The sequence below is a fragment of the Paroedura picta genome, chromosome 8 (genome assembly GCF_049243985.1).
Source record: "Paroedura picta isolate Pp20150507F chromosome 8, Ppicta_v3.0, whole genome shotgun sequence".
Lineage (NCBI taxonomy): Eukaryota > Metazoa > Chordata > Lepidosauria > Squamata > Gekkonidae > Paroedura > Paroedura picta.
This window is the reverse complement of record NC_135376.1, coordinates 15,480,576-15,505,425: the sequence shown is the minus strand read 5'-3', so window position 1 is coordinate 15,505,425 and position 24,850 is coordinate 15,480,576. Positions and strand designations below refer to the sequence as shown.

Genomic DNA, 24,850 nt, shown 5'->3' with positions numbered 1-24,850 from the left:
GGAACTCACGGCAGCTTACAGTATAAATAATAACATCAATAATAATAATAATATCATGACAAATCTGCATGAATTTTAAAATTGTGGAAGAAAGATATCTTGACAGCTGGAAGATTAGCTTGGAGGAATTTATTCTAAGGCAGCATATCTGCCCAGTATGAAGACAAACAAGTACTTCTTTGCACAATGTATAATTAACTTGTGGAATTCACTGAGCCAAGATGCAGTTATCATGATTTAAAAGGTGATCTCAAAATGTATAGAGGATCAATCCATCGATGGCTATTAGCTATGATGGATCAATGGAACCTCCATAGTCACAGGCAGTATATCTCAGAATATCAATTGCTGAGACAACGTTCGCCTCAGCCCCCTTGTTTGTGGACCTTCTAGGCAGTGGTCCCCAACCTTTTTATCACTGGGGACTGGTCAATTCTACTGAGGCCCGGGGGGGGGTAGTCTTTTGCCGAGGGACGTTGCCGCTGCCGCCTGAGCCCCTGATCCATTTGCTTTCCCGCCGGCGCCCCTGACTTCCCCCCGCCCGCTGGGGGGCGCTGCCAGCAGCAGCTGTGCAGTGCCACGTCGAGGGGGAGCCCCAGCCATGGCGGCCGCTGGAGAACACCAAAGGTGAGTTGGCGGCAGAGTAGCAGGGCAGCCACCAAGGCAGCAGCCAGGGAGGAGGACGAGGAGGAGCTGCGGCCCGGTACCGGTCCCCAGACCGGGGGTTGGGGGCCACTGTTCTAGGGCACTGGTTCCCAAAGTAGGTGGTACCACCCCCTGGCGGCAGAGGGATTACCTAGAAGAAACAAGGAGGCAAAGGGGAAGCAGGGGGGCTATAGAGGTGGGTCTCTTCAACCACACTGTTCCATTATTACAATTGCCCAGGCTATGGTACCATGCTGGCAAATCATACACCACATTTCCGCCTCTGCATAGTGCTGAAATCTAGTGGAAATAGCTGGAATTTTAAGTAAACAGGCCGCCAGAGCTTTTGTGAGACCAGTATACCATGTTCGGAGCAACTGTTATCACTGCATGTGTTTTTGTTCCTTTTGTCATTTTTCAAGTTTGTGCTTTTTCAAGCCCCCACAGCACATGTATGCAGACGTGTCAACACCTATTACTGAATTATGCCTGATTTCCCTGGTGAAGATCTGTATCAGTATAAAAAGGAACACTGTTTAACCAAGGCAAGCCTTGTTTGTAAAGATACTTTTCTGAACAATTTGATTCAAGTGACTTCTTCCCTTGACATAGCACCAATACTGCTTCCCTTAAAGCAGTGGTCCCCAACCTTTTTATCACTGGGGACTGGTCAACGCTTGACAATTTTACTGAGGCCTGGGGGGGGGTAGTCTTTTGCCGATGGATGTCGCCACTGCCTGAGCTCCTGCTCCGCTTGCTTTCCACCAGCACCCCTGAATTCCCGCCACCCTCTGGGGGGGAGCTGCCAGCAGCAGCTGCACAGTGCCATACCGAGGGGGGGGCCCAGCCATGGCGGCCGCTGGAGAGCACCAAAGGTGAGCTGGCAGCAGAGTGGCAGGGCAGCCCCCAGGGCAGCAGCCAGGGAAGAGGATGAGGAGGAGCCGTGGCTCGGTACCGACTGATCTATGGACCGGTCCCAGTCCCTGGACTGGGGGTTGGGGACCACTGACTTAAGATATAAGGAAATTACTTAATCCGAACATTCAACATGCAATTATTAAATGGTCTCGGATTGCACCTATTTTTCTTGCCTCTTCTGTTTTCTCCAACAGTCAAAGAGCAAACCTCAAACGGAGCTGTGGTTAGTATGGTCTCAAAACTGTTAAACCACTTCTCCAAAGTTCTACAGTTCTACAATTGGAAGTGGGGGGGGGGGGAGAGAAATCGTTTAAACCAGTTTATCCAGGCTGTTGAGTTGGTTTTTATACTCCACTTTTCACGACCTGAAGTAGTCTCAAAGCACCTTACAATCTCCTTCCTCTCCCCACAACAGACACCCTGTGAGGTAGGTGGGGCTGAGAAAGCTCTGACAGGAGTGCTCTGTGAGAACAGCACTATCAGGACTGTGACCTAGCTGGCTGCCAAGCCTGAAGAGCCTGAGAACAAATTAAAATTCTGAAGCTTCAGAATGAGTCCAGATTCCCAATAACCCTAATGATGTGAGGCAGGGGTAGTCAAACTGCAGCCCTCCAGATGTCCATGGACTACAATTCCCAGAAGTCCCTGCCAGCGAATGCTGGCAGGGGGCTTCTGGGAATTGCAGTCCATGGACATCTGGAGGGCTGCAGTTTGACTACCCGTGATGTGAGGTTTCTGGTTACTCCAGTGCAGCATCCCCCCTCCAAAAAAAAAACAGAAGTCATGCAATAGGACTCCAAGTTGCAACAAATGGTTCTCCAGCCTGCATTATGTAATTCTCCCGCAGGACTCTCAAAAGCCACCCTTCCCTTCACATCATATCCTCCACACTCAGATTAAAACTACCAGTCTCTGAATTATTGCACTGTTAATTGCTGGCACGTACATTAATAGAGCAGTCCTTAAGAGGAGAGTTTCTTTCCCATACAGCCATTCCAAGCAAAATATGAATGACATAAAACCGATATAGCCCCTTTCTATCTTCTACGAATGACACAAGTCAGATGAGTCTTCATTTCCAGAACTGGAAAAGGGAGATGGATGAGAACAGCAGATGATGATGAGGTCAGTAAATAAATGAAGACATTATTGATGGCTCTCCAGGAACAGCTATCTAAGTTCTTTGAGCCTCCCATGAGATGCCCAAAGTTCCATATCTGAAGCCATACACTCCTTCATGCAATCTATTTCTTGTCAAGAATATATGATGTAATGCAAGAAAATAAACATGATAGGCGCTGGGTAATATGTTTATTTAATTGTCAAATTTATAGTTTGTTCGGAGAGGCTACCAGCATTTCAAATAAACCAAAACAATACAGAGTTACCATAATAATCTTTAAAATATAAACGATTAAACATCTATCCCCATTAAAACCTATCCATTATCAAGCAGGGACGGATGCATGGATTGTGAAGACACAACTGAAGCATACCAGCTGCCTGGTGGATCACAATCACCGAGAGGCCTTGCAGAACCTTAGGGAGGATCCATGAGGCTTCCACCTTTTCAGCCAGGTGGTTCCATAGGGTGGGGGCTACTACTGAGAAGGCCCTTGTTGACACAAGGTAGGCAGCTTGTAGACTGGGGACCTTCAATAAATTCTGAGATGAAGATCAGAAAAGACAGTGAGGATCACGTCAGGAGAAGTGGTCCCAAAGGTATGAGGATCCCAGGCCACTTAGGGCTGTGCAGGTAAATTATGCTTTTGTCTTTTTGTTCTCAGAGAATGTGCTTGTCTGATCACTTCAAGTGGGGAGTCCTGTTGGTATGAAGCAGTAGAACAGATTTTGTGGGTCTTAAAGGTTCCCCTCTCTTGTGGCGCAGAGTGGTAAGGCAGCCAACATGCTGCCTGAAGCTGTCTGCCCTTGAGGTTGGGAGTTCGATCCCAGCAGCCGGTTCAAGGTTGACTCAGCCTTCCATCCTTCCGAGGTCGGTAAAATGAATACCCAGCTTGCTTGCTGGGGGGTAAATGGTAATGACTGGGGAAGGCCCTGGCAAACCACCCCGTATTGAGTCTGCCATGAAAACGCTGGAGGGCATCACCCCAAGGGTCAGATATGACCCGGTGCTTGCACAGGGGATACCTTCACCTTCAAAAGTGCCCCTGGATTCAAAATTTGTTAGTCTGATCACGTAGATGCACCTCTGTACCTCTTCCACTCTTCGGACTGTAGAAGTATCAGCTTTTCTACAGTGCTTGGCATGAAAAAGTGTACTGTTTTGTTAAGGGTTTTTTCTCTCATTAGTTTTGCATGTACTGTACAAGTATTAAGGGATCAAGGAGTACCCAAGGGTATAATTCTCTTAATAGTTATATTTACATTAAACCAAAGAGTCTTACACGTGCGTGTAATCACCATTGTTAGAAAACCACCTTTATCTTATTTGCATTCCCATCATAAAGCACTGCAATTACCTGTAATTCTATGTAATCTTGGAAGTGTTATATACAATGGGGTCACAACCTCCTAACGGTTCTCGTTCAATTTGATACAAACACAAAAAGTTTATCACCGGAGAGCTTCATTTCTGAACAGCCATACTCCTCGACCCTTGAGCTCTCCTGCAATAAATCCAGGGCAGAAGGAAAGGCGTCCTTTTCCTACACAACTTCTAAACACTTGCGTCGTTTCAAAGATAGGGAGGACACCCTCCGGAGAAGTTCCTCTCCATCGAGGCCTGTTCTTAAAAAAAACACGCAGCAAAAAAAAACACAAAACCAACAACTGGGGCGGGAGAGTAGTGTAGGCTACAGTGCCGAAAATTATTCAGAGCCACGTCACTAAACTAGGGCACCTAATTCACAGTATTAGTCAAACATTGACAATTGCCTGCCCAGGGAGCTACATCACATTGCAAGTTCTGTCTAATAATTAGGGTGTTAATTGGCTTCTTGCAGAGTTGGGAGTGAACTGCTAGAAACCAGGAACCAATCTTGTTTGCATTTAATCAGAGACACTACTGAAGGTCAGGAAAACTGCCTTGTTGAACTAACAGGAGAGAAATAATTAGCGTGCTCTTCTTCCACTGCAGAATGACTGGAGCCACTGAGAAACTTATTGGTTGTTTTGCCACAGCAACCAAACAAAAACATCCACAACCACACACTGTCCTATTACAAGTCAGGCTGTTGGCTTTAGCAAGGTAGGTAAACTTCAACAAAAACGACAGACCCCGTGGCTCAAAACACCTCAGGATGTCTTATTATACCAGGGTTGGTCACCTCAGGATAACCTCTGACGGCATAAATTAAAGTAAGAAATCTAGCAGGGAGTTCCCTTAGAAAAACAGCCTTCCGGAAGGTTACCGTTTTCACTCTTTGCCACAAGTGGACAAGTGTGTTGGTTTTTCCATTTTCTGTACAGAGGATGGAACTGAGGAGGGGGTCTTGTCCCGCCATCCCAGAACCTGCTCTTGGGAGAGAGGAAACGATGTCCTCATCTCTCATTCTATCACATTCTTCACTCTCAGCCCAAAACCTCCAGGTGAGCTTCTGACTCCCAGGGCCTGTGAAGAACCAATATTAGCCCTAAAACCTCAGAGAACCAGGAAGAAGAGTGTGGGGTTTGAACACAGGCCAACCTGATCTGTTGCCACTGATAACAGGAAGTAATCCTACATTCTCAAGGAACCTTTCTGCCACGTCTAATAAATCATTATTCAGTGCCAACACTGAGTCAGGTGCTGTACAGGGAGCTTAACACGTTAATTCCTGCAGGCATTTTTAGAATTCTGGCACAGTGTGGTGGCACATCCACAAAATGGCTACTGAAGGAGGCGGAGCCACAGACAAACTAGAGGAAGTCCAAGTGCAGGAGGGAAGGGTCATTTATTTTATTTATTTATTTGATTTCTATACCACCCTTCCAATACACGAGCCAGAAAATAACACCAAGACTGTGATGGCTGCTGCCATCGAAGCAACATTATTTTAATAGGCACAGCCAATCAGATCTCTGAAGGCCAATCAGAAATGGCCCCACCCACTCGCAAAAAAGTACTCGCTGGACACCATGCTGGGGACCCCTGCACACGAGTCCAAATCACAAAACTTTGTGCCACCCCAATACGCACTATAGTACAAATGCAGAGTACAATGCCTTGAAGAAGTTTTGCCTATAGTTCCCTAACAGGCAAAAGTTCATTAAGACATTCATTTCCTAAAAGGTAAAGGTATCCCCTGTGCAAGCACCGGGTCATGTCTGACCCTTGGGGTGACGCCCTCCAGCGTTTTCATGGCAGACTCAATACAGGGTGGTTTGCCAGTGCCTTCCCCAGTCATTACCGTTTACCCCCCAGCAAGCTGGGTACTCATTTTACCGACCTCGGAAGGATGGAAGGCGGAGTCAACCTTTAGCCGGCTGCTGGGATCGAACTCCCAGCCTCATGGGCAGAGCTTTCAGACTGCATATCTGCTGCCTTACCACTCTGCGCTACAAGAGGCTCTATATTCATTTCCTAAGACCCCTTTAATATGCTTTTTTTCCTAGGGTTCTCAGCTCATGAAAGTGAAACAGATGATTACAAGGGCCAGGGCCTTTTCTAGGTTGGCACCATGTATCTGGAGCACCCTGCTCCAAGAAGCACTCCTGGCTCTTTTATCACTGACATTCAGGTGCCAGTTAAAGACTTTCCCATTTCATCTCGCTTTTGGTTATCGGTTCTGGAAGCAACACAGTGATTTTTGGCTCCTTTTATTCTGTTGCTTTGATTTCTAATCATGTTTTGCTGGCTGCCATTTTAAAATATGTGGCTTTCTTTGGTACGCACTAAGCCAACTGGCCCTGTTCATCCATGCTATAAATTAAGGGGCAGGTCTTTGTAATGTTAGAATCATTAACCCTGGAAACCATTGCTTGAAGCTGTAAAGGAAACATTCTTTACAAAGACTCTGGTGCTGAAGAAGACTCTTGCAAGTCCCTTGGACTGCAAGGTGAACAAACAGATCAGTCTTAGAGGAGATCAGCCCTGACTGCTCCTTAGAAGGCCAGATCCTGAAGATGAAACTCAGATACTTTGGCCACCTTATGAGAAGGAAAGACTCCCTGGAGAAGAGCCTAGTGCTGGGAGCGATTGAGGGCAAAAGAACAAGGGGACGACAGAGAATGAGGTGGCTGGATGGAGTCACTGAAGCAGTCGTTGCGAGCTTAAATGGACTCCGGGGAATGGTAGAGGACAGGAAGGCCTGGAGGAGCATTGTCCATGGGGTCACAATGGGTCGGACACGACTTCGTAACAACAACACGGTGCAATAAGAACCTAAGAGACCTGTGGGATCAGACCAGTAGTCCATCTAGCCCTGCTTCACACAACCAGCTGCCTTGAAGGGCCAACAAACAGAAGAGAGGTCAACCTTCTTTGAGGTTGCTCCCTAGAGCCAGGTTTCAGAGGTTTTATGGCCCCTAAATATGCAGCTTCCCTTTTCAATCTGCATCCCTTCTAAATCCACGGTCTTAAAGAGCAGCCAAACTCCGTTTAGGCTTGTACAGATTGTGCACTAAACATTTTCCAGGGCTCTCCACTGGTTTTATTCTTGGATGCTTCCTTAATCCTGCTTCATCCTCCACTCCCCGGCTTTTATTGAGAAGATGATGCAGGCCCTGTCTAGACTCTCCCAACTATCACATTTCCTGGAGCTAGTAGGGGCGTGCATGTTTTTAATTCTTCCTCAAGACTACAGAGTCGTTCCTATTTAAAGCATTTCAGGCCGCTGAGCTGAAACATTCCTGCCTTTCCAAAATTACATCAGTATCCGTTTCACAAAAGAACAACTGGCTGATCCAAAGTCACTAAGGGAGAAAGTCCAGATACCTATTTATAGATTTTTGCTACAACCTTGCACCCAGTTACACAGACTTAAGCTTACTGGCTTCAGTGGGATTAATTTCTGCATAACTGATCTTGGCACGATGTCCTTTATCCTCTTCAAACATGGGCAAACCTCTGTTTAGAACACACTGGAAGAAACGTCATATAAAAGTTGCTTCTCTAGAAACATCCCAGACGGCTACATCATTTGAGGGAGTACATAAACATGCTGTTTAAGAAGGGTGGAGGAAATTTCACTTTTTTGTAAACAGATTTACATCTGCTCTAGGGCAGGCTTTCAAAAAAATGTTTGTGCAGGTTTTTGAACTTGGAACAGTGGAACTTGATTGAGAAAATCCATCTGTAGACAGCTTAAAGAGAGAACTGGATAAATATATCCAGAGGCCCATCAGCATAGAAGAAGGAGAAGGAGGAGAAGGAGAAATTCTTATATGCCGCTTTTCTCTACCCAAAAGAGTCTCAAAGCGGCTTACAGTCGCCTTCCCTTGCTTCTCCCCACAACAGACATGCTGTGAGGGAGGTGAGGCTGAGAGAGCCCTGATATCACTGCTCAGTCAGAACAGCTTTATCAGCAAGCCCAAGGTCACCCATCTGGCTGCATGTGGGGGAGTAGGGAATCAAACCCAGCTCAACAGATTAGTGGTCCGCACTTCTAACCACTACACCAAGCTGCTAAATGTGGGGTGGGTGGGAGGAGGGCTAACCAACCAGGGCTTTAGAAGTGTTCACCTTGAAACCACTCTATTTAACAAAGTGGGCCAGGTGCATTCTGTGATGAACTTATCTACCCTCAAGTGACAACAATACATTTGTTACTGACAAAAAAGAAAGAGAGCCAGTTTGGTGTTGTGGTTAGGAGTGCAGACTTCTAATCTGGCATGCCAGGTTCGATTCTGCGTTCCCCCACATGCAACCAGCTGGGTGACCTTGGGCTCGCCACGGCACTGATAAAACTGTTCTGACCGAGCAGTGATATCAGGGCTCTCTCAGCCTCACCCACCCCACAGGGTGTCTGTTGTGGGGAGAGGAATGGGAAGGCGACTGTAAGCCGCTTTGAGCCTCCTTCGGGTAGGGAAAAGCGGCATATAAGAACCAACTCTTCTTCTTCTTCTTGTTGCTAAAAGGTGTCTTTTTGCTGTTCTAAATAAACTGCTTGAAAAAGCAGAGCAACACTCAACTGGTCTGTCAGCCTAAGCTTTTCGACCAGTCAAATAGCAGTCCTAATTATACCCACTTATATTTGTGCTTTGTACCTGTTGCTGAGATGTTCCAACCCTCAAGCAGACCCCTGAAAATTGCAATAACAGCATTTGTAAATATTAGTAGACCACTGTTTGAAGAGCAGGTACCTCCCACATTACAATTTTTTTAACAAAAGGAAAGATCAAAGTACAACTCGTAGAAAGGGGAACTGCAATGTAATTCTGGAGCAATATGTGGATGGCTTCCTGTTTTCCTCCAGCTTTGGTTGGAAAGAAAACACCTGTAATATCGGTAGTGGCAGAAATCGCTATCAAGTCACAACTTATGGCGAACCCATGATGTTTTCAAGACAGGTGGTCTACCATTGCCTGTCTCTGCTTAGTGACCTTGGTAGTCCTTGGTCATCTCCCATCCTAATACTGAAGGGGATCAACCCTGCTTAGTAACTTCCAAGATCTGACAAGATCTGGGTCATTGAGGTCAGAATTATTGGACCTCAGGTAAAGTACAGGAGGATATTTAGGTAAATTGTAGGCTGCAATCCTATGATACCTTCCTGGCAGGAAGGCTGATTGAACAACATGAGACTTATTGCCCAGTAGACCAGCATTCCCATCCCTCATCCCCCAGCTCATTCTTATTTGCTGGTGTTTTCTTGGGCTTTTTATTTTACATCCTGTGCAGGTGCTGAGTACTCTCATGATTAAGCTCCCTCTAGACCTCTAAGGAAGAGGAGGTAAGGGTTAAAATACTAGTTAATTAGATTGGGGTAGAATTTGGATTCTACATACCTATCCAAATAAAGAAACCAAACATAAAAGCTGCATATTTGTTGGATATCGTCATGATGCTGTTTACAAACTGACTGCTATTTCACTGCCTCCTTATATCTCTACTCTGGTTATTCCCATTTCACTGTCCGAGGACGTGTGCATGCACACAAAAGCTCACATCCTTATCCATGGTTCCTCTATATATTTGTGAAACAGCCTGGGGGGTGGAACATGTCCGGCTGTCTGAGTTGGAATAGGACCAATCAGGATGCAGCCAGTGTTGCTGGCTGCACCCTGATTGGCCCTGCCCCTACAGCTCCCGCCCTCCTACCCTGGATGCTAGCCACACTCCGCTCAGCCATGCCAGAGACAGAAGGAGACACAGAGCCCTGCCAGACTGAACATGATCCTTCATTCGCTCCTATCACTCCTGCTGTGATGGAGACAGAGAAAGACACAGAGAGAGCTGCCCCAATCTGCTGACCAGCCCGGTTTCCCTCCTAAGAACGAGCCCTAATCACCTTCTATGCCTCCTGCTGCGTGGCACACAGAGAGAGACGCAGCGAGAGGGAGAGACACAGAGAGAGATCTGCACCTCCTGGTGTCCCCTGGGTCCTAGCGCCCATTGCATTCCTGGTTGCAATGGGCTTTCTTGCTCGTCTAGAATAAAACTTTATTGGTCCTAAAGGTGCCATTGGACTCAAATGTTCTGCTACTACAGACCAACATGGCTCCACACCTGAATCTAGGGTAAAGTATGTGTGCTAACACAGCTAGAAAGGCCAGCCTCCAGATGGGGCATGAAGAACCTCCAGAAACAGCTCATCTCTTGACCACAGAGCTCAGTCCCTTTGGAGAAAATGAAAGCAATGGAGAGTCCATCCCCAAATCTCTAGAGGTTTCCCATCCTGGATCCAGCAACCCTACCCCTTCATCCTGCACCCATAGCCAGAGGGCACCAGCTAGCCCAAGGACACACGTGTGATCGCACACATTTATTTATTAGATTTTTTATTAGATTTTGATACCGCCCCCCTGTATGGCTCAGGGTGGTTCATGTAAAATATTGCAGAGGTAACACAGAACAGTCTAACAAATAACACAATCATAAATAACATATCAACAATCTAACAGTGGCTTCAAGTAAACAATAAGACAAGCCCCCAGGAAGGTCAGGCTGGTTCAGGTCATGGAGGGGTTGTCTGAGGGGGGACCAGCAGATGTTATTGGTCCGGTCAGACTCAAGCAAATGCCTGGTGGAGGAATCATAGAATCATAGAGTTGAAAGGGGCCATACAGGCCATCTAGTCCAACCCCCTGCTCAACGCAGGATCAGCCCAAAGCATCCTAAAGCATCCAAGAAAAGTGTGTATCCGACCTTTGCTTGAAGGCTGCCAGTGAGGGGGAACTCACCACCTCCTTAGGCAGCCTATTCCACTGCTGAACTACTCTGACTGTGAAAAACGTTTTCCTGATATCTAGCCTATATCGTTGTACTTGAAGTTTAAACCCATTACTGCGTGTCCTCTCCTCTGCAGCGAGCAGAAATAGCATTCTGCCTTCCTCCAAGTGACAACCTTTCAAATACTTAAAGAGGGCTATCATGTCCCCTCTCAGCCTCCTTTTCTCCAGGCTGAACATTCCCAAGTCCCTCAACCTATTTTCATAGGGCTTGGTCCCTTGGCCCCAGATCATCCTCATCGCTCTCCTCTGTACCCTTTCAATTTTATCTACGTCCTTCTTGAAGCTCCCTTCTGCAGGCCCTGCGGACTTGTGGGAGTTCAGGCAGAGCCCTGATCTCTTCAGGGAGCTCGTTCCACCAGGTGGGGGCCAGGACAGAAAACGCTATGGACCGACGTGCCTCCTTAGGGCCAGGGATCACCAGCCGGTAGTTGGTGGTGGAGCATAGTGCTCTTTTGGGGTCGTATGCAGAGAGACATGTTCTCAGAAACACAGTTCTAAGTACTGGAAGCACTCGCAACTACAAGTGAGTCTGTTTCAGTATGAGATTTTGTTCCCTCGCTGATCTTTTAAGCACAGGTAAGAAGGAAGAATACTCCCTTGGTATTTGTTCAGCCAGGCAGGACAGACGCTCCCGGATCAGACATTCCTGCCGCCTTCTCTCCTTTGCCTGCCCGCTTAGTGCTCAAGAACTGATACTGAGTGAGAGAGAAGCAGGGGAGAGGAGCCAAGGAGACTCTCTTCCGCAAGGCAATGTAAATTCATGAATAGCAAGGGAGTGAGTCGAACGGTGCAGATGGGCTCCAGCGGAACAGGAGTCAGTTTGCACAGTGCAATCGATACGGTGTTCACCCTGATCCCCCTTGTCTCAATGCCTTTCAACAGAACACACTCCGAAACACAGCAAAAGTGAGACAAATCCGAGCCTCGTTCAAACCCTGCAAAACCAAATATTACCCATGCGTGAGTCAACCTTCATTTGCAAAAACAAGCCATGTAATGCAGAGCAGAGGCTTCTTTCCACACCTTAATGAGGCTGGAAAGGAAATCTCTCTTTCCTGCATTTCAGCCACCTCTGCACAAACCATAGGTCCTGCCAGAAGACGATGAGTGTTTAATTAAACTGTAGCAAACTGTCTTGGGAACGCCGCCGCCTCCTCCTCGGATAAATTGCTCTGTCATCCATGATCTGTTAGTCTTCTGACTGACTGCTTTAAAGCCCTGGCCTTTCATCTGGCTGCTTATTTTCATAACAAAACATCCAACCAAAATGTGCAGCAGAGAGCCAGGGACTAAAAGGTCCACCAACAACAACAACAACACCCCCACACATACACCCCTGCATTTTTCAGGATCCAGGCCCTGTTCTTTCCCAGTGTGGCGGGAGAAGACACAAACTTGTTGAATTTTAACTCCACAAAAAAGGACAGGATGTGCGCTTCCAGCAACTGCTCTTAAAATCTGCCAGCCTTTCTAGCAGCTTGCCATGTTGCCAACTCCTACCTAAAAATGTTTTCCCTGCCTTTTGACATTATTATTATTATTATTATTATTATTATTATTATTTAGATTTATTTCCCGCCACTCCCAAATGGCTCGTGGCGGGTTACAGTGTCTTAAAAACCCCATTAAAACTCCCATTAAAAGACTTTAAAATGTCACAACATGGCGGCACAATAATAAGATCCCCTTCCTACCCCCATTCCTAAAAAAGGGGGGGTGGAGGAGAAGGAGGTCAACGATGTTCAAGAAGAAGCCCGCGGGAGAGCAGTCGATGTACCCCTGCAGCCCCAGCCTCAACCATAGACCTGGCGGAAGAGCTCCGTCTTGCAGGCCCTGCGGAACGTTGAAGGGTCCCGCAGGGCCCGCAGCTCTCCCGGGAGCTCATTCCACCAGGTGGGGGCCAGGACCGAAAAGGCCCTGGCCCTGGTCGAGGCTAGGCGTGCTTCCCTAGGGCCGGGAAAGACCAGAAGATTCTCACTCACAGAGTGCAGTGTTGCTTTTGCTTTCCACAATACTAAAGTGGAATGAGTGTCATTTCCAAAGCAGGATGGATTTGGTCGACCAGTTGCTAATCCATGTACACGATTGCTAGTTCGTGTGAATAGCACAATACATGGGTTTTCCCATGTACTTATGGCATCAGTATACATGAACATGTATCCCCAAAAATCCAGTGCTTGATGCAGCCTAGAGTAGATGACGTTATTGCACTACTGTACGACTGTGTATTATTTTTTTATCTTTGTTTTTCAAATCTTTTTATATGAAGCTTTAACATTTTTAGTCTGAATTTATTTTAATTATTGTTTGTAAACACACTTGTTTTAATTGTTTCACTTTTGTTGTGATGGCTGTTATGGCATAAGGCTGCAACAATAAACTTATTTACTTCCTTACAGTCCTTGCATATCAATATGCATATTGCTCTATTAATACAAAATCAGTTTTTTAATTAACGGCTTCAGGGATGGGGGACAGGATTATACTGCCAATCTTGTTTTATCCTCTTTTATCCATGTTTTGTTGTTTTGTTATGAGATGGGGTTTTATCATGTTTTGTGTGTGTGGGGGGGTGTTATATTGTACCCTGCCACAAGTCCTCAGAGAGAGGCAGGCTAAAAATCTAAGGAATGAATGAATTAATATAAAATGGGGCACGCTGAAGAATTAGTTTTTTGTACCCAAAGTTTACTACCTGAAGGAGTCTCAAAGCGGTTTACAATCTCCTTCCTCTTTCCACAACAAATAGCCTGCAGGTAGGAAATGCTGAAAGAGCTCTAAGAGAACTGTGACTGGCCCAAGGGCACCTAGCTGGCTGCACGTGGAGGAATGGGAAATGACAACCAATTCTCCAGGCTAGAGGCCACCACCATTAACGACTACACTGAGCTGTTAGGACTGCAAGGAGCACACCCTCCCTACGCATGATTGAAATGCCAGGACTGAACATCTATAAAGGGCTCAGCCTTTCCAATAATAGGGAAAGAGGCTACACATAAAGAGTTTGCATGCATGTAAGCACTGTGCTCACACAAGGAGTACCAGGGAAGAGGCCATCAGCAGGCGTAATGATAAGCAAGGCCAATTCACTTGTAACCACTCACCCCCTGCATGGATCAGCCTTCCCTATGTGTGGATTAGTCCTCTCTATGACCGTTTATGCACTGGGAACTTCTCTGCCCCAGCTCCCGTGCAGGAACACAAATGGGGGGCAGATGAGGTGCACTGGGCTAAATGCTTCCCTGTGTGGGGCAACCTGCCACGACTAAAACTCCAGTGTGCAGCCTGGCATGAAACCTCCAGTGCATAAACAGTCTATGTGTATGCCCTGCAGATGAGAATACTTCTCATTGCTTGACAGCTTCCAGCAGAATCTGTGACAAGACTCTACTGAAAAATACAGGGTTAGAGATGATGACATGATACAAATGTTTGATTTTTGATAGCTGGTCGCTCCACACATTGCCAAATGTTGTGTTAAATAATAACTCACCTCCTATTGGATTTATTTGCTGCCTTTGACACAATGTCATTTTGTTGGGGTGTTGGAGGCAGAAACAGAAATCAGGGATTGGGGGTTGGGAGTGGTTCAAATCATTACATGTGGACCAAACTAAAAGAATTGCCACTAAAGACCAGTTATCATTGTGGGACCTATCCTCCTATCCCCCAATCTCTACATAAAATCATTTGTAGTTCTGGGTTTAGCGGATATCAATATGCAGATGATATACTGCTATCTACTTCCTTATCCAGATCTCCTGGTGATGCAGTAGAGGTCCTATAAATGGCTAAGAGGGAAGAAACTGAAACTAAATCCTGGGAAGAAAGAAGCAATACTGGTTAGGAAAGTGGAGATCTTGAAGGACATTGTACTCCTCACTTCTGATAGGGTTCAGATGACCCAATTAAAAGCCATGGGGTTATACTGGACTCAATGTTATTTCCGGAGAAGCAAGTTAATGCAGTTGCACAAAAGACTTGCTTCCAACTCAACTGCCAGACTTCTGTCAAATTCCCAATAGGCAGACTAGCTGGTTGAGAGAAATCTCTTTATTGAGTAAAATAACAGAGGGCAAGGCATTTCCTTGCTAAAACTAAAGAGCAAATTTACAAGCATACATCTATGTTTCCCCTGCAAGCCCTACCCCCAGTTCAAATGCTGGCATGCCAAACAACATACCAAGCACAAAACTTTCCCAGGCAGGTTTTCTCAAGCAAAGCGCATGCCGGGCCTAAACGATACCAAGCATTCTTACCCTTTGCATCTACAAGGTCAAATAAATAAAAACAAGCTTTGGGAAGAGAAGAGGCTTCAAGTCTTTGGTTTGTGAAAAATTACTGGAACCAGAAAACAGGGAGAATGAATACGGAAAGCATGGCATGATTCATGACAAGACCATGGGAACGGGTGAACAAATAACACGTGGACATGATCTTGCCAAAATAGCCCCTACAGCTGAACTGGCCACCTGGATCTGTGCACCATGTCACTGAGATTAGACTATTGTAATACACTGCACATTGTATTCCCTTCAAAATCAATCCAGAAACTCTAGTTGCTTGGCTATTTTGGGTAGTCAGATGAAGCACGCATATTACTCTCATTCTACAGTGACCCCATTGCCTGCCCATCAGTTACCAGCCTTCATTTAAAGACTGATGATCATATACAGAGTGTTGCATGGCCTTGGACCATATGTGTGGGACCATCTCTCCTCTATGCCCATCACAGCAGGGGTTACCTGCAAACGGGCAAAATCAAGGAGTGCTTGTAGACAGGCCTTCTCCGTTGTGGCCCCCACCTTGTGGGATGGTCTGCCTGAATGGATCAGGAAGGCTTCCACTCTCCTGGCTTCCTGCAGACTGAATTATTCAAGACAGCATTTCTATGCAGGTACTAGGGTAGCACTGTACACAATGATGCACACAGTAACTTAGACAAATTATTAAGGACCATGCCCTATACTACTGTGTAGTCTGCTGTAAATTAGATCCTACTATGTAATTTTGCATTATTTAATGTGCCATGTTAACACTTAGGCTTTGCTTCAGTTCTTTTGTTTTTGTTTTTAATTTATGGTTGGTTCTACAACTCAGATCCTCTCAATACAATCCTGTTGATTGTATTGAATCACTCTGCATAATCCCCCTGGAGTCCAAGTGAGAAAGGCAGACTATAAAAAGCAGAAATAAATAAGTGCGGAAAAAACAACATCTATTGTCAGATGCCACAAATTCATCAGGGGTTATCAGCATTCATGCATGAATGTCAACGTCTACCACGTGTTGAATATTCCTTTTAGAAGATATAAACTAAGAGCGGCCTTCTACCTGGGGAATGATAGGCACGGATTGTCAAGGCACAAGGCCCCTGTAGGTGAAATCAACAGAGCCAAAACACATAACAGAAAAAGAGCAAAGCATTTCTCCTGCTGCGTCAGAAGACCAGCATGGGTTTCTGAAGACCTCTTCTGATACTGCAATATGTAGGTCAGACTTTCTCAACTGTTTTCCCATTGAGAAACCCGTGAAACATTTTTCAGGCTTTGAGAAACCCCAGAAGTGGCGCAATCATGCAGAATATGAACGGGAAGCATAGCTGTGGACACACCCACTCAGGGCCCCTCCCTTTCCCGCCCCCTCTAGGCCCATCACTGATCATTTGGGAGGAAGGGGCAACATCACCACATATGGTAATATCACCCAATAAATGTTTAACAATTCTTTTAAAATATATTAAAATTAATTAATTAACATCCATCCATTTGGGAAACCCTTCCAGGGCTGTCAAGAAACTCCAGGGTTTCATGAAACCCTGGTGGATGTAGCTGGACATGCAAAATAACAAGCCACTACATAGATTGTACAAAATGGGCTTCAGAAATACCTCCTGCTGGGGCATTTGCAACAGGAATGCCCACACTCTGTACATTTGGGGTCCATACTATACCCCAGAGAGCCTCACTGGTCTGCAGACATGGAATGTACTTTGTCACACTAATGATCCCTTCACAGATAGATGTCCAGCAAAAATGCAGTTACTTGCAAAATCTAATGGATATAGAATAGGTAACCTGGAGTTGTTTGGTATGCGGAGTAGTTTTTTACAAAGGGGTTGAAGGTACTTTTATGGTTGAAGGTAGCACCAGCCAATGTCTTATCTGGTGAAAAAAATGAAAAAGGAATCTCTATGGCAATTATGGGGAATGTGCAGACAAAAAAATGAGGATGGAGTAAGGAAGGGAACTAGGAATATTGTCCTTAAAAGCAGGCTAGTTCCAGATTTGTATCTTTGAAAAAATTAATTCTGTAATCCACCTTGAGTTTCAGCAAGAAAGGAGGACTATAAAGGAAGTAAATATCACATCTGTTCCTTATGGCTTCAGAAATCAGTTTCCCTTCCTTTTGAGTGAAAGAGAAGAGAACTTTTTTTACAACTTGGTTAACATCTGCTAGGGCAGACATGGGGCCAGAAATAACAGCTTCATGGACTGCCAGCTCGTCATCCCTGACTGGCTGAGATTGCATCAGAGAACGGACCCAATGCTTGGAATGCACTTCAGCACGATCATTAAGATTGTTCTGTTGATTAATGCTCCGGACCAACTAACCGTAGCTGAATTATTAGCACCGAGAAAATAAATAAATGTGCATATTCCAAGACAATCACTTCCAGAAGATGCAAGGTCACAGATTTCATGCATTATGTTAATAATGAACAGATTCTAAATACCGTACTTTATTCTTAACTACATTCCTCTTCTTGGTGTCACTTCACGGAACATTAATTTTCACAAACTCACCACGGGAGAGCAATCTCCACCATCCCATCAGCATACAAATGGCATCAATCATATCCAAGAAGAGGGTTAGAAGTCGGCAGGTCTGGGAAACCTGGGTTCATATCGGATTTCCGTTTTTAACGCTTATGGATAGACATTTGAATATTTCATGACATGCAAGTGCCATTTATTTCAATATCTATCCCCAATCTATCCTGAAGGGGGGAGGAGAGTATGCATTAATTTCAAGCTATGGACACCATTATTTTTTCTTCTTTTTCCAAAGCAGAATGGCTTGGCACAGCCTACGATGCACCAAATCAAACCCAGCCCAACAGTCTTACCAGGTCCCTCGCTAGCAGCTCTACAAACCTCCTGTTTTGCATGACATCTTAACCAAGACGAACACATGGTGGGATAGGGAAGAGAGTGACAGCTGTCAGAGCGCCACTGAATGCAAAAGGGATGTAATGTCAAAAGGCTGCATGCACTATGTCCATACTGAACAGAGATTCCAAATAATCGTGTTTTGACGTGGTCTGAATGGGACATGGCAGGTTTTGTGCCAGCCACAGCTCTGAACCCTTAAAATACTTCTTCGGAGTACTTTTTCAATAGTTTATATCTACTTTGAGTAACCCAGGAGGCCACGGAGCTGATTTAACTATCTTTATTGCTGATAGATCCTTAAGACGAACTAGTCTATTCAAACCACTTTGGTAATAATCTATGGAGCCACACCACTGATACATTTAGTTAAACACTGCCTATTTTGATAGGCAGTAGCTTTCCGGCAGATAAGGTTTCTTTCTAGCACTAGATCCCCAAGGGCCTTGAAATGGAGACCGTGGGAACTTTGCTAGGGTCCTCTGGCATGTAAGGTCAATATTCTACCTCTGAGATAGAGGCCATTGTGAATGTCTTTAATAATCTTGGCTTTAAGCCACCCAGGCACCCGGATTTTGGAGGTCTTCTGTGTCTTTTTTGTATTATCGTAAGCATCAGATGCAGTCAACTGTGGCTTTTGTTTTGTGTTTAAGCAGAGGAGGTGGCACTTGAGCCTCTAGAGCAGACTTTCTCAACTTTTTTACTGGAGAGAAACACCTGGAACATTCTTCAGGCTTTGAGAAATCCCAAAAATGGCGCAACTGTGCAGAATATGGTTGGGAAGCAGAGCTGCATACATGCCCCTCCCCTTCCCACCCCTTCCTTGGCCATTTTGGGAGTGACGAGTGGGTTGACATGACCATCTATATATATCAAATACATAAATTATCTCCCACCCATTTGGGAAACCCTTCCAGGACTGTCAAGAAATCCCAGGGTTTCACAAAACCCTGGTTGAGAAAGCCTGGTCTAGAGTACAATTTAGGGCTTTATTTATTCATTAAATTTGTATGCCGCTGCCCCTGGCTTGCCGTCCCGTGGTGGCTAACAACTATAAAATATAAAAATACAAAACACAACTTATAAACCCCCAGAATTCTAGTCCCCATCCTATAACCAGCCCCACCAGACAGTACCAAGTCCCAAACTCAAATCTTCAGGGGTGATGTCACAGTGAGAATCCCAGAGGAGGGGCAAGATCTTTCTTCAGCCTGACCTCAACCAAAGGCCTGGCAGAAGAGCTCCATCTTGCAAGCCCTTCAGGATGTGTGTCAAGGGCCAAAGTTTCCTCCAAAAATGCCAAGAGCTGATCCGCTGCGGTCCATTCTGTCACCTTTCCCAGAAACACCAGATGGGAAACTGGGCAATAATTAGCCGCTCATTCTTTAGTAACGGATGAACCACTGCCCAGTTTTATGGCCCAAACCACCAATTCCCAGGCCCCAGAAAACAATTGGTGCCATCCAACAGAGCTTCAGGGTTATGAAACATGCAAATACAGTATCCTAAACAAGTATGCAGAGATGCAAAAATCCAAGCACAAGATGTAACTGAACTTTACAGCATGGAATCTCTCAGTTTCTTACCACTTTGAAACTTTTCTCTGTATCTTTCTGTGTCAAACTGTGGCACCCCTCGCTGAAACGTTACCTGGGCTTCCAAAAGTAAGCTAGATCCTCAGAAATAAATTCCAGACCCTTGAGGTTATTTATTTAGTGTCCTTTTAGAGCCAGCTTGGTGTAGTGGTTAAGAGCTGAGGCTTCTAATCTGGCAAGCCAGGTTTGATTATCTGTTCCCTCACATGCAGCCTGAAATAATCTGAATCCATAGCAAGAATATAGTCATCTGTTCAACTCCTTCAAAATTATGAATTCTAAAAGCAACAAAAAGGGATCAAGAGGCGGAGGGATCTCTCGGTCAAGGAAAGCTAAACCTGGGAGTCTTTGTTTAGAAAAGAAATTAAGGAGAGGAAGGAGTAGCATAAAATATGAATGGCATGACAGTACTGGCCAGAAGGAAGTTTTGCTCCCTCTCTGGTTACTTGGATAACCCCCAAACTCTGTGAAGTTGCATTCAGGACTTACCAAATGGATGGATGTCTTCCATACTGAATTTATGGAATATGCTGTCATAGACTGTAGCTTCAAAAGCCCGAAAGGGGGACCAGGTAGGATAGGTCTAACAACAGACACTAGCTATGACTACTAATTGGAGCCTCCAAGACACTGTACCTCAAAATACCATATGATGACGAAGAAGAACAAGAGATGATCATCTTTTTAGATCTTAAAGGGAAAAATGCTGAACTAAGCAGACCTGGATTTGACCTGAGCAACATACTCAAAAATGCTCTTCCTAATTTAGAAGCCCTGGCATACATCTGCTGAATTTGAATGTATAAAAAGGTTTGATGACTGCATTCACCCAGGCTTGCATGAAGGCCAGGAATTCCTCAGTAGAAAAAGAAGAGTTGATATTTATACACAGGCCCCTTTTCACTACCTGATGTTGACTCAAAGAGCCTTTCTATTACGTTCCCTTTCTCTCCTGTGAGATAGATGGGGCTGAAAGAGCTCTGATAGAACTGTGATTGATCACCCAGCATGTGGAGGAATGGGTAAACAATCTTGGTTCTCTGAATCAGAGCCTCCCACTCTTAACCGTTACAGCACACTGGTGTCAACACAGCACAGTTAAACTAGTGGGGGTTGGACTAGATGACCCATGAGGCCCCTTCCAACTCTATGATTCTATGATTCTAAGATAGAACGGTGAAGTCCAATCTCATCCCGTCCTGGAAGCTAGATCCTTGGATGGGAGGCCACCAAGAAAGACTCTGTAGAGGAAGGCAACAGCAAACCATCTCTGCTTCTCACTTGCCTTGAAAGCTCCTTGTTAGAGGACGTCGTAAATCGGCTGCCACTTGGCACCACTTGACCCACACAAGCTATGGAAGCTGCATGATCAACCACTTTCACGTGGGCACATCCACAGCACATCTGAATTTCATATAACTACTGAAACTCTGAACTTCTTTGCTTTTCGTGGTCTTTTGACCCTGCTTATTTATAACCTGCTTTGCTATACCATATGTGCGAGTGTGTGTGCACAGCCTTCCAACAAAAGAGCCCCCCCACACATCCGAGAAGTGGCTATCCTGGAATAAAAGTGAGTTAAACAGTCCCACCAGGCTCGCATCTGTCAACGTCAAGGGGCTTTGCATGCACAGCTGTGCGCCAGAGCGACAGCCCGGCAGCGCTCTTGGCGACAGGCATCCCATTCCGCCAGCGAGACGGGCCTCACATGCCAAGCGCATTGATCAGGCCCCCAAAGGGAGTGGGGCGGCGGAGAGCCCCTTTCTCTTTACCTTGCAGCTGAGCCGAGAGGGACTCCTGGTGCTGCTGGTACTTGAGGGCCACGGCCTCCGCCTTGCGCAGCTGGCCCTGCACCTCGTAGTAGACCATGGCCCCGTAGATGAAGCCGAAGGCCACGGTGAGGAGCACCAGGGTCTGCAGGATCCGCTTCTGCCTTCGCGAGCACATCCCGTTGCCCATCGTCCCTCCGTCGGCCGGGGGAACCGCCGCCGCCGCCGCGCGTCCTCGAAGCTCCGCTCGGAGCAAGCCCGCCGTCAGCGCCGACGGGGCGAGGGGCTGCGCCTTAGCTGGGCCAGGCGTCGAGGGGCATGCTGCCGCCCGGGCGGAGAGGAGCGCCGGAGACGGCCTTTCCCCGGGGCGAAGGCGGGGCAGCCGTGCCCTTTGCCCGCCTGGCTGGCTGGCCGCCCGCTCACCTCGCCCGCCGCGGCTCAGAGGCAGCGGCCGGGCATCGCCACGGGTCCGTCCCGTCGGCGGCCGCGCCGCTGGGCGAGAGCGCTCCTGAGCGGCTCCGGAGCCCTCCTTCCTCGCCTGCGAGAACTTGCTCGAGGGTCCCCCGGCGAAGCGCTCCCGCCGCGCGCCTCCCGCGGCTTCGGAGGAGCCCGGCGAGCCTGAGCGAGGCGCCCCGTCGGAGCTCTCCCGGGATCCGCCTCCCCGCGGGGGCTGAAGTTTCCCGCGGCGAAAGCGACGGAGCGAAACTTCCTTGCCGCCGCCTCGCCTTGGCCGCCGTCCAGTCCGGCTCCGACGTGTCACCTCCACTCTCGGGTCGCTCGCTCCAGCGGGATCCCCGAAGGAAGTCCCGCTCCGGGCCCGGCCTCATTGGGCACCGCCTCGGGATTCTCCCCTCCCGTCGGGGCGGGGACCGGGCGCCCATTGGCCGCGCGACGCGTCAGTCTCCCGCTCGCTCCCCGCCCGCCCGCCGCTGGGTCTCAGTCTGGAGCGCGGCGGAGAGTGGAGGGAGTGGGCGGGGCTGCGAAAGGGGCGGGGTTTGCGGGAGGCGGGGCGGGAGCGCTGTCCCGCTATGTAGCCTCTCCGCATCCTTTTGTGTGCGGATTTGATTGCATGAGTGCGTTTTGCGTTCCGGCTCTGCCAAGCGCTGTGCGCGGGTGTGCCGAACACGCCTTTCCATTGTGGAAGTGCAGTGAGAGGAACTCTCGGACCGTGGCTGGGACTGACTTTTGGGGCACCAGGAGGAGAGGGATCGTCTGCGAAGAGGCGCTCCCTCACTTAGCAGGGAGGTCCGCGGAAACGATCCGGCCGCTCAGCTCTCCTCTCCCTTGCCCGGGTGCTTGTAAGAACAAAGTCGAGGAGGGAACCAACCCCCCCCCACCCCCCACCCCCACCCCAGGCCACTCTCGGCTGCTTGACGTGGGATGAGAAAGAAATAGATTCGATTGGTGTCTGTCTGGCCTGAGTTGCGCTGAGTAGTGAAGGCTACAAAAGCTCTATGGTGAGATGCATGAATGCATGAATCCTCAGCAGAGAGGCATGAACTCACTAGAAAGAAACTAGAAAGAAAGATAATAGGAAGTGGAGTTTCCTGCAGTGGGCAACCCTAACTGTTTGTCTGTACTGAGGGACCTGAATAAAGAAACCAGTTCCCTATCTTTAAAAAAAAAATACACACAAATGTATATAGTATGTATATGTATACAGTATGGGGTAGTCAACCTGTGGACCTCCAGATGTCCATGGACTACAATTCCCATGAGCCCCAGCCAGTGTTTTCTGGCAGGGGCTCATGGGAATTGTAGTCCATGGACATCTGGAGGACCACAGGTTGATTACCCCTGGTTGCTTTGAGGAAGTAAAGAGTGATGGTGTTAGATGGTGCACGTGTGGATTGCTGGAACTGCATTTCGGAAGAGAAGGGGAAATGCCCTTTCGAGAATGGCAGCTGCTATCGGCAAGTTCGACCCCTACAGTCCATTTTAAATAATTAACTTTAAAAAAAACAGTGTTGGCCAATTAATTTGTGTCACCTTTTTTACTCGATAAAAAGGCTTTTTGCTTATATACTTAACCCATTCATCAGCACAAAACTGAATGATTATGCCTTATGCTACATCAATAATGCGATCAAGTATGGTTGGCTGCCATCCTTTGGTATGCCTGGGATGCTGAAACGCAGAACCTTGCTCAAATCTGGAGGCAGATAAACATTAGCTGTGGTAGCTCAATGGTATCTCCATGTTCACAAGCTATGGTGCCTGAGCCTCCTGGGAGGGCGGTATATAAATATAATAAATAAATAAATACCACTTGCTGCATGCCAATACAAAGACTCTGATGGCTTAACACCCTAGACGTGGGACTTCTGGGACATACCAGTAGCCACTGCAAAATGATTGATCCTTGGTCTCATCCAGAAAGGCTATTCTTAAATATGGATTAATGGACATTTTATCTATTGACCAGCTCACTGTTAACATGGATAATCTGTGGGGTTTCAAGGGAGGAACTTATTTGATGGCGTGGGCAGGGTAAGTCGGTAATTGCCAAAAGAGCCACTAGGTGGAATTGGATCAGGACCTGCTGCTTTGGCGGAGAAGAGGAGCAGCTCTGACTTAAGAAGAAGAAGAAGAAGAGTTGGTTCTTATATGCCGCTTTTCTCTACCCGAAGGAGTCTCAAAGCACTTCCCTTTACAGTCACCTTCCCTTTCCTCTCCCCACAACTGCCACCCTGTGAGGGAGGTGAGGCTGAGAGAGCCCTGATATCACTGCTCAGTCAGAACAGCTTTATTAGTTCTGTGGCAAGCCCAAGGTCACCCAGCTGGCTGCATGTCAGGGAGTGCAGAATCGAACCCAGCGTGTCAGATTAGAAGTCCGTACTCCTAACCACTACACCAAACTGGCTCTAGGATTCAGCAGAAGCGGTTTATCCTAGTAGCACACATGGCATTGAGTTCAGGATAATCCCCAGAATTGTTTTCAGCAAAGTGAAGCTGTCATCTGCTTCCAGAGTTCCAACTATCCCTGGGCAGGGTGCCCTGCTGTTACTTGTGCAGCACAAGGATAGGACCCTGCAAATCCTTAAAATGGGCCAGGAATTCAGCACCAACGTGCTGGGCTATAGCAGAGAAACTCAGGCTGCACATACCAGCTTGTCAGCTAAAGAAAACATTTTCCCAACCCTGGCTTTCCCCTTTGCTTTGGGTTCCTAATGAAGCCAAGCAGAGTGTGCATGTAGGGCTTTGTGACCAGTGGCCATTGAGTGATATAGAATCATAGAATCATAGAGTTGGAAAGGACCTCCTGGGTCATCTAGTCCAACCCCCTGCACTATGCAGGACACTCACAACCTTATTGCTCATTCACTCTAACCTGCCACCCCCTTAAGCCTTCACAGAATCAGCCTTTCTGTCAGATGGCTATCCAGCCTCTGTTTAAAAATCTCCAAAGATGGAGAAC

The 24,850-nt window shown here is 47.0% G+C and overlaps 1 protein-coding gene across 7 annotated transcripts in view; it reads right to left on the bottom strand.

The window, feature by feature from the left end:
* GOLIM4 (golgi integral membrane protein 4) overlaps positions 1–22,251 on the bottom strand; it is a 59,141-nt gene extending 36,890 nt beyond the window's left edge. For 4 of the 7 annotated variants that reach the window (XR_013233427.1, XR_013233426.1, XR_013233428.1 and 1 more), the window contains exon 1: positions 21,436–22,244. Coding sequence is in view for 4 of the 7 variants with exons in the window: in XM_077348490.1 (XP_077204605.1) it covers positions 21,436–21,622 (187 nt within the window). In the remaining 3 variants the exon portion in view is untranslated. Of the gene's footprint in view, positions 1–21,435 lie in introns of all 7 variants that reach the window. The other 3 variants (XM_077348488.1, XM_077348491.1, XM_077348489.1) reach the window with 2 other exon arrangements.
* Between the last annotated feature and the right edge of the window lie 2,599 nt (positions 22,252–24,850).